The sequence below is a fragment of the Coloeus monedula genome (genome assembly GCF_965178545.1).
Source record: "Coloeus monedula genome assembly, chromosome: 26".
Taxonomy (NCBI): domain Eukaryota; kingdom Metazoa; phylum Chordata; class Aves; order Passeriformes; family Corvidae; genus Coloeus; species Coloeus monedula.
The window spans coordinates 2,380,881-2,393,762 of record NC_138806.1 but is presented as its reverse complement, the minus strand read 5'-3'; the positions used below and the strand labels follow the sequence as shown (position 1 = coordinate 2,393,762).

The window sequence follows — 12,882 nt, the reverse complement described above, 5'->3', positions numbered from 1 at the left end:
GATGAGAGAATGAAGAGAAGGTCCTGCTTTTATACTGCTCCTGCACCGCCCCAGGCCCGCAGTCACTGCGCAAGAGCAGTAATTTTCCTACAGACTCGCCTCCCCAGCAAAATATCCTCCCTAATGCCACAGCTTGTGCTTTTGTTTCCATCAACGCTGCCATTTTCATTCCCTCCTTTCTGACGTGACCAATAGGCCTCCAAGGATTCTTTCAAGCACTGAGATGAAAGGCCCAAGGATTTTCTGGGCAGTGACACATCAGTACGTGCAGAAGATGAGTTGCATGTGCTGGAGGGGTCTATGCAGACAGTTGACACCTATCTGGGGAAATACGGTGTGGTTGTTTTCTACCTTCTTTGCAGGCAGCTGGACATACCCTCCCACCAAGCCTGTCTTCTCCTTATGTGACAGTTTGTTTGGCAAGGTTGTCCCCTCTCATGGCTGCCTTGTGGGACTCCCAGTGTGTGCCATCAGCAGTTGTGAGGGAAGATAACTTTGCTCTCCTGGACGCCAGGATTCCTTGAGATGCCCTCTGGAGCTGGGTCCCTTCTCACTGTCGTAGGGGTGTGTGGAGGTTGAGTAAATACCTTGTTCTTCCCATTTTCCTCAGATCAACATACACTTTGGCCACACGCTTTGGCCCCATACTAGCCGAGGATACTTTTCCAAAAGAAGCTGATTGTCCTGAAAGCCCCCTTGTTGCAGCGGGGATTACTGCAACATGTATAAGACAGCGAGGCCCGTGGAGAAGAAATACGGACCGATTCTTGGTAGAAGTTTTAGAGATGTTTATTTTCCAGCCCCGACTGGGGACGGCGACTGCCGAGGAACTGTAGCAATCATGGGACCAGAAGTTCCTTCCCTGCACAGGGGAACACAAAACAATCAATGGGGAAAAAGGTTGGCCAGGGAGTGGGGAAACCCGGTGCCTCCACCCTGGGACCCCTCTCCCAGGACCTCATGGCAGGGGGGAGGAGCCCCAACACTTCACCCCTTTGTTTTAACTAAAAGAGATTTAAAACTTGACATTGGAAACAACTGGATAAATGTAAGATAACAATTTCAAAAGAAAACAAGCCACCCTCCTGAGTCTCTAAATGTCCAAATGGATTTTTCCTCTGGAACATCTTAAGGCTGGCAGAAGGGAGACAGGACTCTCTGAGCATGCTTTGTGGGGAAACTGAGGCAGGAGAGGGTTTCTCCCATTTCTACCTGTTGGAACTCTAATCAAAAATAATTAATTTCTTCCCTCCCCTTTTTCATCCACCCCTTGGCATCCGAGAGGTGTTGTAGGGAAAGGGAATTGTAGAGGGAAGCCATGGGGTGAAAAATGGATTAGGGATAAATTGCAGATGGGGTTAACTTAGGAAAGGGTTCATATTGGGTATGGGGTAAAAGGGGAAAGTAGGCTGCTGGTAGGGAAGTTGCTGCGATGGATATTGTTTATAATTTTGTGCATAATGGCTGCCTTTGACTGGAATACCACCAGGCCCTGTCACGTGGGCCACCTGTGGGCCTTTTCTTCCTTGCACAATATCAAATTGTACAGCTTCTCCATCTCCTACACTTTGGAGGTATTTTTCAAGGTTCTTCCTTTTAATGGCAGTTCTAGGGATGAATACATCTTCCTGGTTGTCACAACTCATTATAAAACCACAGTTGTTTTTGACATTGTACCACTTCACAATTCCTGTGATTTTTGTTGCTAGAACTTCTCCTATTACGTGCTTGCGTCCGTGTCGTGGCTGCTGGTCCTGCGAGGCCACTGCTCCGCTGACTCCAACGCCTCGGTCGGGCCCCAGCGTTGCTGCTGCTCCGCGCCCTCCGAGAGGCGCCGCTTCGGCTCGGTGCTGCACTGCGCGGCTTCTCGTGTCGCTGTGGAAACCGCCGCTTCTCGCGCTACGAAGCTCTCCGAGCCGTCTGCTCGGAGCGGGTTCCCACCCTGAGCCCGGTTCCTGGCTGCTCGCAGGGGCCGCCTCTCTGCTGCACGTGGCCCACGGCACCCGCGGCGCCTGCGGCGTCGCTCCCTCACTCGCAGTCGCATGGCAGGGGACCCCGAGACAGGGATGGGGTCCGCGATAAGGCGCGGGCTCCCGAGGGGGCCGGGCGCATCCAGCGTGGGCACCTCCGCCGGCACAGGCAGGGGACACCCTGTGGCTGCAGTCACACGCTCCTGGGATGGCCACCGCACTGTCCCAGCCGTGTGATGATGGTCACCTTCTGCCACAGAGGTAATGGGACCATGCACATGCGCCTGAAGAGCTTCACTGATTACAGGAGGTGCACGGAGATGTTCTATCACTAGTCCATGTTTTCATTGAGTCAATATCTCACCCAAGATCTCGGACCAAAAATCCAAGTCACCAGTTCCAGGAGGATTAATATCAAAAAGTAAGTCTCGAGAAATACAAAAGAAATTTTTGAAAAGCCAGTCAAAAAAATGTTCTAGATCTCCCAGAGCAAGTTTCCTGTTTTGCTGTGCCAGGATTCCTTTAACTTCTAGATACATTTCTTTCTGTGGCTTAGACAGCCACACTTCCCACGATTCCTCCATAGTCCAGAGAGAACAGCCAAACCAAGGCAAGAAGACAGAGATCCAGAGTGTCCTTTTTCTCATGAATTTTCGGGAATCTTCAGAATTTCAGTTATTCCTCAGGTGCTGTCTCCAAGGGATCGTTCTGCCCACCATTGTTGCAGTGGGGAATTTTGCAACCTGCATAAGACAGCGAGGCCCGTGGAAAAATATAAGGACCGATTCTCGATAGATGTTTTTCAGAGATGTTTATTTTCCAGCCGCATGGCCGGCGACTGCCGAAGAACTGTAACAATCACGGGACCAGCAGGGTCCTTCCCGGGCAGGGGAACACAAAACACCCAATGGGGAACGAGCTTGACCAGAGAGTGGAGAAACCCGGTGCCTCTACCCCGGGGCCCCTTCTCCCCGGACACCATGGCAGGGGGGAGGAACCCCAACAGCCCCTGAGCTGTGGGAGGGATGGTAACAAGTTCATGCTGAGGGCAAGGTCTGTTTGAGCTGCCTGGAGCTCTTTACAAGGAACAGCCCAAAGACTGAAGATGCTTTTCCCAAGGCATGGATGGAGCTGCCCTTGCTGGAGGGGAATTCAGCTGTGTGTGGGTCATGGGCCTACATGCAGCACGTCACCAAAAGACGGACACACGGCCAACCCAAACTTGGAGCATGACTCCATGGGTAGGGTGAGTCTCTCCCTGGAAATTTTGCCTACTGAAGGCATTCCCTTGCCCTGCTGGATGCTCTCCAGCTGCCTCCATGTCTGCAGGGCAGGGAAGTACAGCCCTGCTTGATGTGGCTTGAGAGCTGGGTTTGTACCCAGGGCCCTTCTGAGCACGTCCCCCGCCTGAGCATCCCCTGGCATGTGGTACCACAGGGTCCTTCCAGCTCAGTCACCGGGGAGTTGTGCAAATTTCCAGCTTCCCCACTGGTGATGGTTTGTGCTCCAGGCTGAGGCAGCCTTTAGGTCCGGGGAAAGGAAGCGTGAGGAAGCACTAATGCCAGGAGAAGTCATGTCACGTGAAGCCCAGGGATGTGTCCCAGATGGTGGGGAGATGTTTTCTGCAAACCTTTCTTTAACTCTGTAAAGCATTCTGTAGAGCCCCCCACCACAGCCTGAGACAAGCCTCAGGCCAGGTAGACGAGGCCTGTGCAGCCCTTCCCTTCCAGCTTCTGCTTGTATGGGTTGACTTTTCCCAGGCAATCCTTGACTTGGAGCTCATCCACTGCAATTACAAACAGCACTTCACTGTGCCAAGCCAACATCTCCTCCCTGCACGGGACCCCTCCTGTACTTCTGCGCTCACTGACGTGACAGTGCATGGGGTATCTTCTCCTTGTGGATCCTTGAAAGGATCCTGCAAGGCAGAGCAGGAATGTCAGCAATGAGGAAATGAAACGGCAGCGCTGACAGAAACAAAAGCACAGCTTGTGGTGTTAGGGAGGATATTTTGCTTTGGAGATGAGTCTGTTGGAAAATTACTTGTGCAGTGACTGTGGACCTGGGGTGGTGCAGGAGAAGTATAAAAGCCAGCCCTTCTCCTCACTCTCACATCCACTCCTCTTGTCTCCATCTCCTTGGGAGCAAGGTAAGCTTGAAGACTTTTCTGCTCTCCCTCCTTCTCTTCTCCTCCCTTCTGCTTTCTGCACATACCTGCCCCTTTGTTCTATGCTGGGTCATGGGGCTGCCTATGCTGGGAGAGGGCTGGGAACAGAAAGCGTGCAAGAGTTTGGGACTTGGCTGAAGTGAGTGATGGGATAGGTGGGATTACCCTGGGCTTGGTTGCTCTTGGCAGGGAACTTCTTGGCTAAACGGAAGGAGAAGCCTGTGGGCATCAGTACAGCACCTCCAGCTCTTGTTCCCATCTTGCCTTAACAAGGCAGCTGCATGGTGTGGTGACGGGTTGCTCTTCAAATGCCTCTCATGACTTTTTCTTGCCATCTCTGCCAGGTGCACCTGCAGCCCCAAGACATGTCCTGCTTCACCCCGTGCCGGCCCTGCCAGTCCAGCGGCCCCACCCCGCTGGCCAACAGCTGCAATGAGCCCTGTGTCCAGCAGTGCCAGGACTCCACCGTGGCCATCCAGCCCTCCGCAGTCGTGGTGACCCTGCCTGGGCCCATCCTCAGCTCCTTCCCACAGAACACCGCCGTGGGATCCTCCACCTCGGCTGCTGTTGGCAGCATCCTCAGCTCTCAGGGAGTGCCCATCAGCTCCGGGGGCTTTGGCCTCTCAGGCTTGGGCAGTGGCCTCTGTGGCACGAGGTGCCTCCCCTGCTAAAGCTGCTGGCGATGGCCCTGGGGAAGGAAGCCAGGGACACACAGGATGGTACAAGCCTGGGATAGAGCATCAGTGCTCTATCTACCACTCAGATGACTTCTTTCTCATCTTTTGACTCATTAAAGTTCTGCTGCATCCCAGTCCATGCCTCTGTGTCATCCTTTGCCCTGCACATGCTCACCCTGCATGTCCAGTGAGGGAGGTGTTGCTGTGTGCTTCCGGGAGGGCGTTGTTGGAAGTGGCATTGCCATGGTTGTCAACATTGCATTCATTATTCTAACGCAGCATTGATTACTCATATTAAGTGTGACCTTTCTAAATTCCTCTGCCTCTCTGTACCTCCAAGAATTACCTGATGCCATTCAGCGACCATTCAGATACTCCAGGAATTCTTTTAGTTCTCCCATCAAAGCCTTCCTTCTCTTCTCTGTTGTCAGCACAGCCTGTGTCCTCAGTCTCTCATCCACAAGTAAATGTTTCAGCCCACTCACTAACCTGCCCAATCTTCATGTATTTCACTTCCCTTGCTGGAGATATTTTTGTGTTACAGTCCAGTAGGCAGCACAGCATGCTTGATGCCATCTGGGGAGTGCAGAGCAGAGTGGGATCTTTGCTCCCATCGATATCCTGTTGACAGTCGTGCTCTGATAGCCCACGATGTTGATGACAGTCCTTGGTGTCCAGGAACACTCCTGGCACTTCCTCCTGTCTTGATGGTGTTACCACAGAAGCACCTCACCTGGGCCCTGCTTTTCAGAGGCTGAAGCATGTGACAGGGTTGGCTACTACAGTGCCAACTTCAAATCTGGACTCTGTGAGGATGTTTGTCACTGTGCCCAGCTGTGTCCTGCAGCCGTTCAGCTGCTCCTCTCCCTCAGATGCTCCTGGACAGTTCTTTGAGACGCTCAGCCCACACCCGCTGCCTCTCCCTGCCTCCCTCCATCCAGAAACTCTCCCAGAAAAGTTGCATTGAGGAAATCCACAATATCAGAACAGCCTGGGAAAAGAAAAGACTGAGAGCAGACCTTTAAGGAAGACATGGGGACACTGGAGATTGAAAACTGGACATGAGCCAGCAGTGTGCCTTTGCAGCTGAGAAATTTCCTCAGGTCCAGGGCTGCACAAACAGAACCATGGCCAGCAGGTCAAGGCAGGGGATTCTCCCCTTCTTATCTGCTCTGCTTAGACCTCAGCCGGAGCCCTGAATCCAGTCTGGAGTCCTCAATTCAAAGTAGACACGGAGCTGAGAGAGCAGCTCCAGACAAGGGCGGCAAAATGATCACACGGATGCATTGCCCCGGCTCTGGAGAAAGGCTGGGGGGAGTGGAGGTTTCTGAGGCAGGAGAAGAGCAGGCTCTGGGGAGAGCTCATTGCAGCCTTTCAATATGTAAAGGGCATGAATGAGGAGGTTGGAGAGAGGCGTTTTCTCAAGGCCTGCACTGATTGGACAAGGAGCAACAGTTTTAAACTGAACTAGGATAAATACAGATGGGACATGAGGAAGATTTTTACTATGGTGAGAGTGGTAGGACACTGGGAAATGCTGCCTAGAGAATGATGGCGTGTCCCATCTTGGGAAGGGTTCACGGGCACGTTTGCTCAAACCTTATGGGATGCAGTGACAGATATCCGTGTCCACGGCAGCAGGGCTGGACTGGATAAACCTCAACGGTCTCTTCCAACCAAATCCATTCTATGATGCCATGATAACAGGGGGCTGTGAGAAGGCAGCCCACTGCACGGTGTCCCTCCCTTTGAGAACATCCTGTGTTAGGATGGGATCTGCTGGAGTCTGAAGGGAATCCAGAACCTCTGTCTGGTCAGTAACACACTCAATGCTGACTACTCGTGTCACAGTGTGGAGAGGAAAAGGAAAAGAAGTGCAAACAAAGTGAATGTTTATTCCTAGACAATGTGGGGAAATTCTACCCTGACCCAAAGAGGCTCAAAAATTCAGAACCCAGAGAGTCACTCAGTGCACACTGAGCACAGCCAATGCCAGCCTGTGATGACAATCAGTGCAAAACCAGCCCCAACAACCCCCTCCCAGAAACACCCCAGGGCAGCCTCTCTGCCTTGGGAGAGGTTCTGCAGGGCAAAGGATGACACATAGGCAGGGGCTGTGATGCAGCAGAATTTAATGGGTCAAGAGAGGGGAAAGAGGGGGATCCAGGTGGAGGCTCCAGTGCAGGGAGCAGCTTTAGCAGGGGAAGCACCTCGTGCCACAGAGGCCACTGCCCAAGCCTGAGAGGCCAAAGCCCCCGGAGCTGATGGGCACTCCCTGAGAGCTGAGGATGCTGCCAACAGCAGCCGAGGTGGAGGATCCCACGGCGGTGTTCTGTGGGAAGGAGCTGAGGATGGGCCCGGGCAGGGTCACCACCACGGGCGAGGGCTGGATGGCCACGGTGGAGTCCGGGGTCTTCTGGACAGAGGGCTCATTGCAGCTGCTGGCCAGCGGGGTGGGGCCGCTGGACTGGCAGGGCCGGCACGGGGTGAAGCAGGACATGTCTTGGGGCTGCAGGTGCACCTGGAACAGAGAGCAGAGAGGGGCAGACCATGAGGGGTGTTTCAAGAGCAACCTGTCACCCCCCACGTGAGGGATACCCTTTTTCTCTTCCCTAAAGGACTCCACTAGTAGCCCACAAGCATCTCTTTTCCCCTAGAAGAACTCAGCAGGAATTGCAGACCCAGGGAGGACCCCACGTAGCTCACGGCTCCAGACAAGTCTCTCTGAAGTCTGAACCTTTTCCTTTCCCCAGTGTCTGGATCCTTTCCTTGTAGAGGGATTCCTTGTGGAATATAGGATACCCCAGGAGGGCTTGGGCATCCCAGGGCTGTTGCAGAAGTACCCCTGACAGGGCCTCAGGCTGAAAACAGGCTTGCAAGGCACCTGCTAGCTGGCAGCCTTGAACAGCCTTGGGAAAAGGTATACACTGGTCAGCTCCCCCGCTGCTTAGAGGCTTTCTCATGGGAAAGGGGCGTGAACTTTGGGAGAAGTATAACTTGGTGTAACCGGTTTAAAAAAACGGGAGCACGATGCTCAAATCGTATCGGTGTTCGTATCGTGACCCTGGCTGGATTCCCCTGCTCCCGGGACTCCCCCTGCTTCATTTCCTATCCATGCATTCTCATGGCCCCAGAATATGACAGAGAGAAGTATGTGCTGAGGCAGCCCACAAGAGGAGGAAAAGGAGGATAAAGAGGGGGATAAGAGAAAAGTCTTCCAAACTCACCTTGTTCCCAGTGAGATGGAACCGTAAAGAGTGGATGAGAGAATGAAGAGAAGGTCCTGCTTTTATACTGCTCCTGCACCGCCCCAGGCCCGCAGTCACTGCGCAAGAGCAGTAATTTTCCTACAGACTCGCCTCCCCAGCAAAATATCCTCCCTAATGCCACAGCTTGTGCTTTTGTTTCCATCAACGCTGCCATTTTCATTCCCTCCTTTCTGACGTGACCAATAGGCCTCCAAGGATTCTTTCAAGCACTGAGATGAAAGGCCCAAGGATTTTCTGGGCAGTGACACATCAGTACGTGCAGAAGATGAGTTGCATGTGCTGGAGGGGTCTATGCAGACAGTTGACACCTATCTGGGGAAATACGGTGTGGTTGTTTTCTACCTTCTTTGCAGGCAGCTGGACATACCCTCCCACCAAGCCTGTCTTCTCCTTATGTGACAGTTTGTTTGGCAAGGTTGTCCCCTCTCATGGCTGCCTTGTGGGACTCCCAGTGTGTGCCATCAGCAGTTGTGAGGGAAGATAACTTTGCTCTCCTGGACGCCAGGATTCCTTGAGATGCCCTCTGGAGCTGGGTCCCTTCTCACTGTCGTAGGGGTGTGTGGAGGTTGAGTAAATACCTTGTTCTTCCCATTTTCCTCAGATCAACATACACTTTGGCCACACGCTTTGGCCCCATACTAGCCGAGGATACTTTTCCAAAAGAAGCTGATTGTCCTGAAAGCCCCCTTGTTGCAGCGGGGATTACTGCAACATGTATAAGACAGCGAGGCCCGTGGAGAAGAAATACGGACCGATTCTTGGTAGAAGTTTTAGAGATGTTTATTTTCCAGCCCCGACTGGGGACGGCGACTGCCGAGGAACTGTAGCAATCATGGGACCAGAAGTTCCTTCCCTGCACAGGGGAACACAAAACAATCAATGGGGAAAAAGGTTGGCCAGGGAGTGGGGAAACCCGGTGCCTCCACCCTGGGACCCCTCTCCCAGGACCTCATGGCAGGGGGGAGGAGCCCCAACACTTCACCCCTTTGTTTTAACTAAAAGAGATTTAAAACTTGACATTGGAAACAACTGGATAAATGTAAGATAACAATTTCAAAAGAAAACAAGCCACCCTCCTGAGTCTCTAAATGTCCAAATGGATTTTTCCTCTGGAACATCTTAAGGCTGGCAGAAGGGAGACAGGACTCTCTGAGCATGCTTTGTGGGGAAACTGAGGCAGGAGAGGGTTTCTCCCATTTCTACCTGTTGGAACTCTAATCAAAAATAATTAATTTCTTCCCTCCCCTTTTTCATCCACCCCTTGGCATCCGAGAGGTGTTGTAGGGAAAGGGAATTGTAGAGGGAAGCCATGGGGTGAAAAATGGATTAGGGATAAATTGCAGATGGGGTTAACTTAGGAAAGGGTTCATATTGGGTATGGGGTAAAAGGGGAAAGTAGGCTGCTGGTAGGGAAGTTGCTGCGATGGATATTGTTTATAATTTTGTGCATAATGGCTGCCTTTGACTGGAATACCACCAGGCCCTGTCACGTGGGCCACCTGTGGGCCTTTTCTTCCTTGCACAATATCAAATTGTACAGCTTCTCCATCTCCTACACTTTGGAGGTATTTTTCAAGGTTCTTCCTTTTAATGGCAGTTCTAGGGATGAATACATCTTCCTGGTTGTCACAACTCATTATAAAACCACAGTTGTTTTTGACATTGTACCACTTCACAATTCCTGTGATTTTTGTTGCTAGAACTTCTCCTATTACGTGCTTGCGTCCGTGTCGTGGCTGCTGGTCCTGCGAGGCCACTGCTCCGCTGACTCCAACGCCTCGGTCGGGCCCCAGCGTTGCTGCTGCTCCGCGCCCTCCGAGAGGCGCCGCTTCGGCTCGGTGCTGCACTGCGCGGCTTCTCGTGTCGCTGTGGAAACCGCCGCTTCTCGCGCTACGAAGCTCTCCGAGCCGTGTGCTCGGAGCGGGTTCCCACGCTGAGCCCGGTTCCTGGCTGCTCGCAGGGGCCGCCTCTCTGCTGCACGTGGCCCACGGCACCCGCGGCGCCTGCGGCGTCGCTCCCTCACTCGCAGTCGCATGGCAGGGGACCCCGAGACAGGGATGGGGTCCGCGATAAGGCGCGGGCTCCCGAGGGGGCCGGGCGCATCCAGCGTGGGCACCTCCGCCGGCACAGGCAGGGGACACCCTGTGGCTGCAGTCACGCGCTCCTGGGATGGCCACCGCACTGTCCCAGCCGTGTGATGATGGTCACCTTCTGCCACAGAGGTAATGGGACCATGCACATGCGCCTGAAGAGCTTCACTGATTACAGGAGGTGCACGGAGATGTTCTATCACTAGTCCATGTTTTCATTGAGTCAATATCTCACCCAAGATCTCGGACCAAAAATCCAAGTCACCAGTTCCAGGAGGATTAATATCAAAAAGTAAGTCTCGAGAAATACAAAAGAAATTTTTGAAAAGCCAGTCAAAAAAATGTTCTAGATCTCCCAGAGCAAGTTTCCTGTTTTGCTGTGCCAGGATTCCTTTAACTTCTAGATACATTTCTTTCTGTGGCTTAGACAGCCACACTTCCCACGATTCCTCCATAGTCCAGAGAGAACAGCCAAACCAAGGCAAGAAGACAGAGATCCAGAGTGTCCTTTTTCTCATGAATTTTCGGGAATCTTCAGAATTTCAGTTATTCCTCAGGTGCTGTCTCCAAGGGATCGTTCTGCCCACCATTGTTGCAGTGGGGAATTTTGCAACCTGCATAAGACAGCGAGGCCCGTGGAAAAATATAAGGACCGATTCTTGATAGATGTTTTTCAGAGATGTTTATTTTCCAGCCGCATGGCCGGCGACTGCCGAAGAACTGTAACAATCACGGGACCAGCAGGGTCCTTCCCGGGCAGGGGAACACAAAACACCCAATGGGGAACGAGCTTGACCAGAGAGTGGAGAAACCCGGTGCCTCTACCCCGGGGCCCCTTCTCCCCGGACACCATGGCAGGGGGGAGGAACCCCAACAGCCCCTGAGCTGTGGGAGGGATGGTAACAAGTTCATGCTGAGGGCAAGGTCTGTTTGAGCTGCCTGGAGCTCTTTACAAGGAACAGCCCAAAGACTGAAGATGCTTTTCCCAAGGCATGGATGGAGCTGCCCTTGCTGGAGGGGAATTCAGCTGTGTGTGGGTCATGGGCCTACATGCAGCACGTCACCAAAAGACGGACACACGGCCAACCCAAACTTGGAGCATGACTCCATGGGTAGGGTGAGTCTCTCCCTGGAAATTTTGCCTACTGAAGGCATTCCCTTGCCCTGCTGGATGCTCTCCAGCTGCCTCCATGTCTGCAGGGCAGGGAAGTACAGCCCTGCTTGATGTGGCTTGAGAGCTGGGTTTGTACCCAGGGCCCTTCTGAGCACGTCCCCCGCCTGAGCATCCCCTGGCATGTGGTACCACAGGGTCCTTCCAGCTCAGTCACCGGGGAGTTGTGCAAATTTCCAGCTTCCCCACTGGTGATGGTTTGTGCTCCAGGCTGAGGCAGCCTTTAGGTCCGGGGAAAGGAAGCGTGAGGAAGCACTAATGCCAGGAGAAGTCATGTCACGTGAAGCCCAGGGATGTGTCCCAGATGGTGGGGAGATGTTTTCTGCAAACCTTTCTTTAACTCTGTAAAGCATTCTGTAGAGCCCCCCACCACAGCCTGAGACAAGCCTCAGGCCAGGTAGACGAGGCCTGTGCAGCCCTTCCCTTCCAGCTTCTGCTTGTATGGGTTGACTTTTCCCAGGCAATCCTTGACTTGGAGCTCATCCACTGCAATTACAAACAGCACTTCACTGTGCCAAGCCAACATCTCCTCCCTGCACGGGACCCCTCCTGTACTTCTGCGCTCACTGACGTGACAGTGCATGGGGTATCTTCTCCTTGTGGATCCTTGAAAGGATCCTGCAAGGCAGAGCAGGAATGTCAGCAATGAGGAAATGAAACGGCAGCGCTGACAGAAACAAAAGCACAGCTTGTGGTGTTAGGGAGGATATTTTGCTTTGGAGATGAGTCTGTTGGAAAATTACTTGTGCAGTGACTGTGGACCTGGGGTGGTGCAGGAGAAGTATAAAAGCCAGCCCTTCTCCTCACTCTCACATCCACTCCTCTTGTCTCCATCTCCTTGGGAGCAAGGTAAGCTTGAAGACTTTTCTGCTCTCCCTCCTTCTCTTCTCCTCCCTTCTGCTTTCTGCACATACCTGCCCCTTTGTTCTATGCTGGGTCATGGGGCTGCCTATGCTGGGAGAGGGCTGGGAACAGAAAGCGTGCAAGAGTTTGGGACTTGGCTGAAGTGAGTGATGGGATAGGTGGGATTACCCTGGGCTTGGTTGCTCTTGGCAGGGAACTTCTTGGCTAAATGGAAGGAGAAGCCTGTGGGCATCAGTACAGCACCTCCAGCTCTTGTTCCCATCTTGCCTTAACAAGGCAGCTGCATGGTGTGGTGACGGGTTGCTCTTCAAATGCCTCTCATGACTTTTTCTTGCCATCTCTGCCAGGTGCACCTGCAGCCCCAAGACATGTCCTGCTTCACCCCGTGCCGGCCCTGCCAGTCCAGCGGCCCCACCCCGCTGGCCAACAGCTGCAATGAGCCCTGTGTCCGGCAGTGCCAGGACTCCACCGTGGCCATCCAGCCCTCGCCCGTGGTGGTGACCCTGCCCGGGCCCATCCTCAGCTCCTTCCCACAGAACACCGCCGTGGGATCCTCCACCTCGGCTGCTGTTGGCAGCATCCTCAGCTCTCAGGGAGTGCCCATCAGCTCCGGGGGCTTTGGCCTCTCAGGCTTGGGCAGTGGCCTCTGTGGCACGAGGTGCTTCCCCTGCTAA

At 53.3% G+C, this 12,882-nt stretch overlaps 1 protein-coding gene across 1 annotated transcript; it reads left to right on the top strand.

Annotated features, from left to right (window-relative positions):
- Positions 1 to 12,576: 12,576 nt before the first annotated feature.
- Positions 12,577 to 12,882, top strand: LOC309582451 (feather keratin 1-like; the record flags this gene model as incomplete). The annotated part of the gene is made up of 1 exon (XM_082297611.1): positions 12,577 to 12,882. One exon carries the CDS (start codon positions 12,577 to 12,579, stop codon positions 12,880 to 12,882), a length of 306 nt encoding a protein of 101 aa, XP_082153737.1.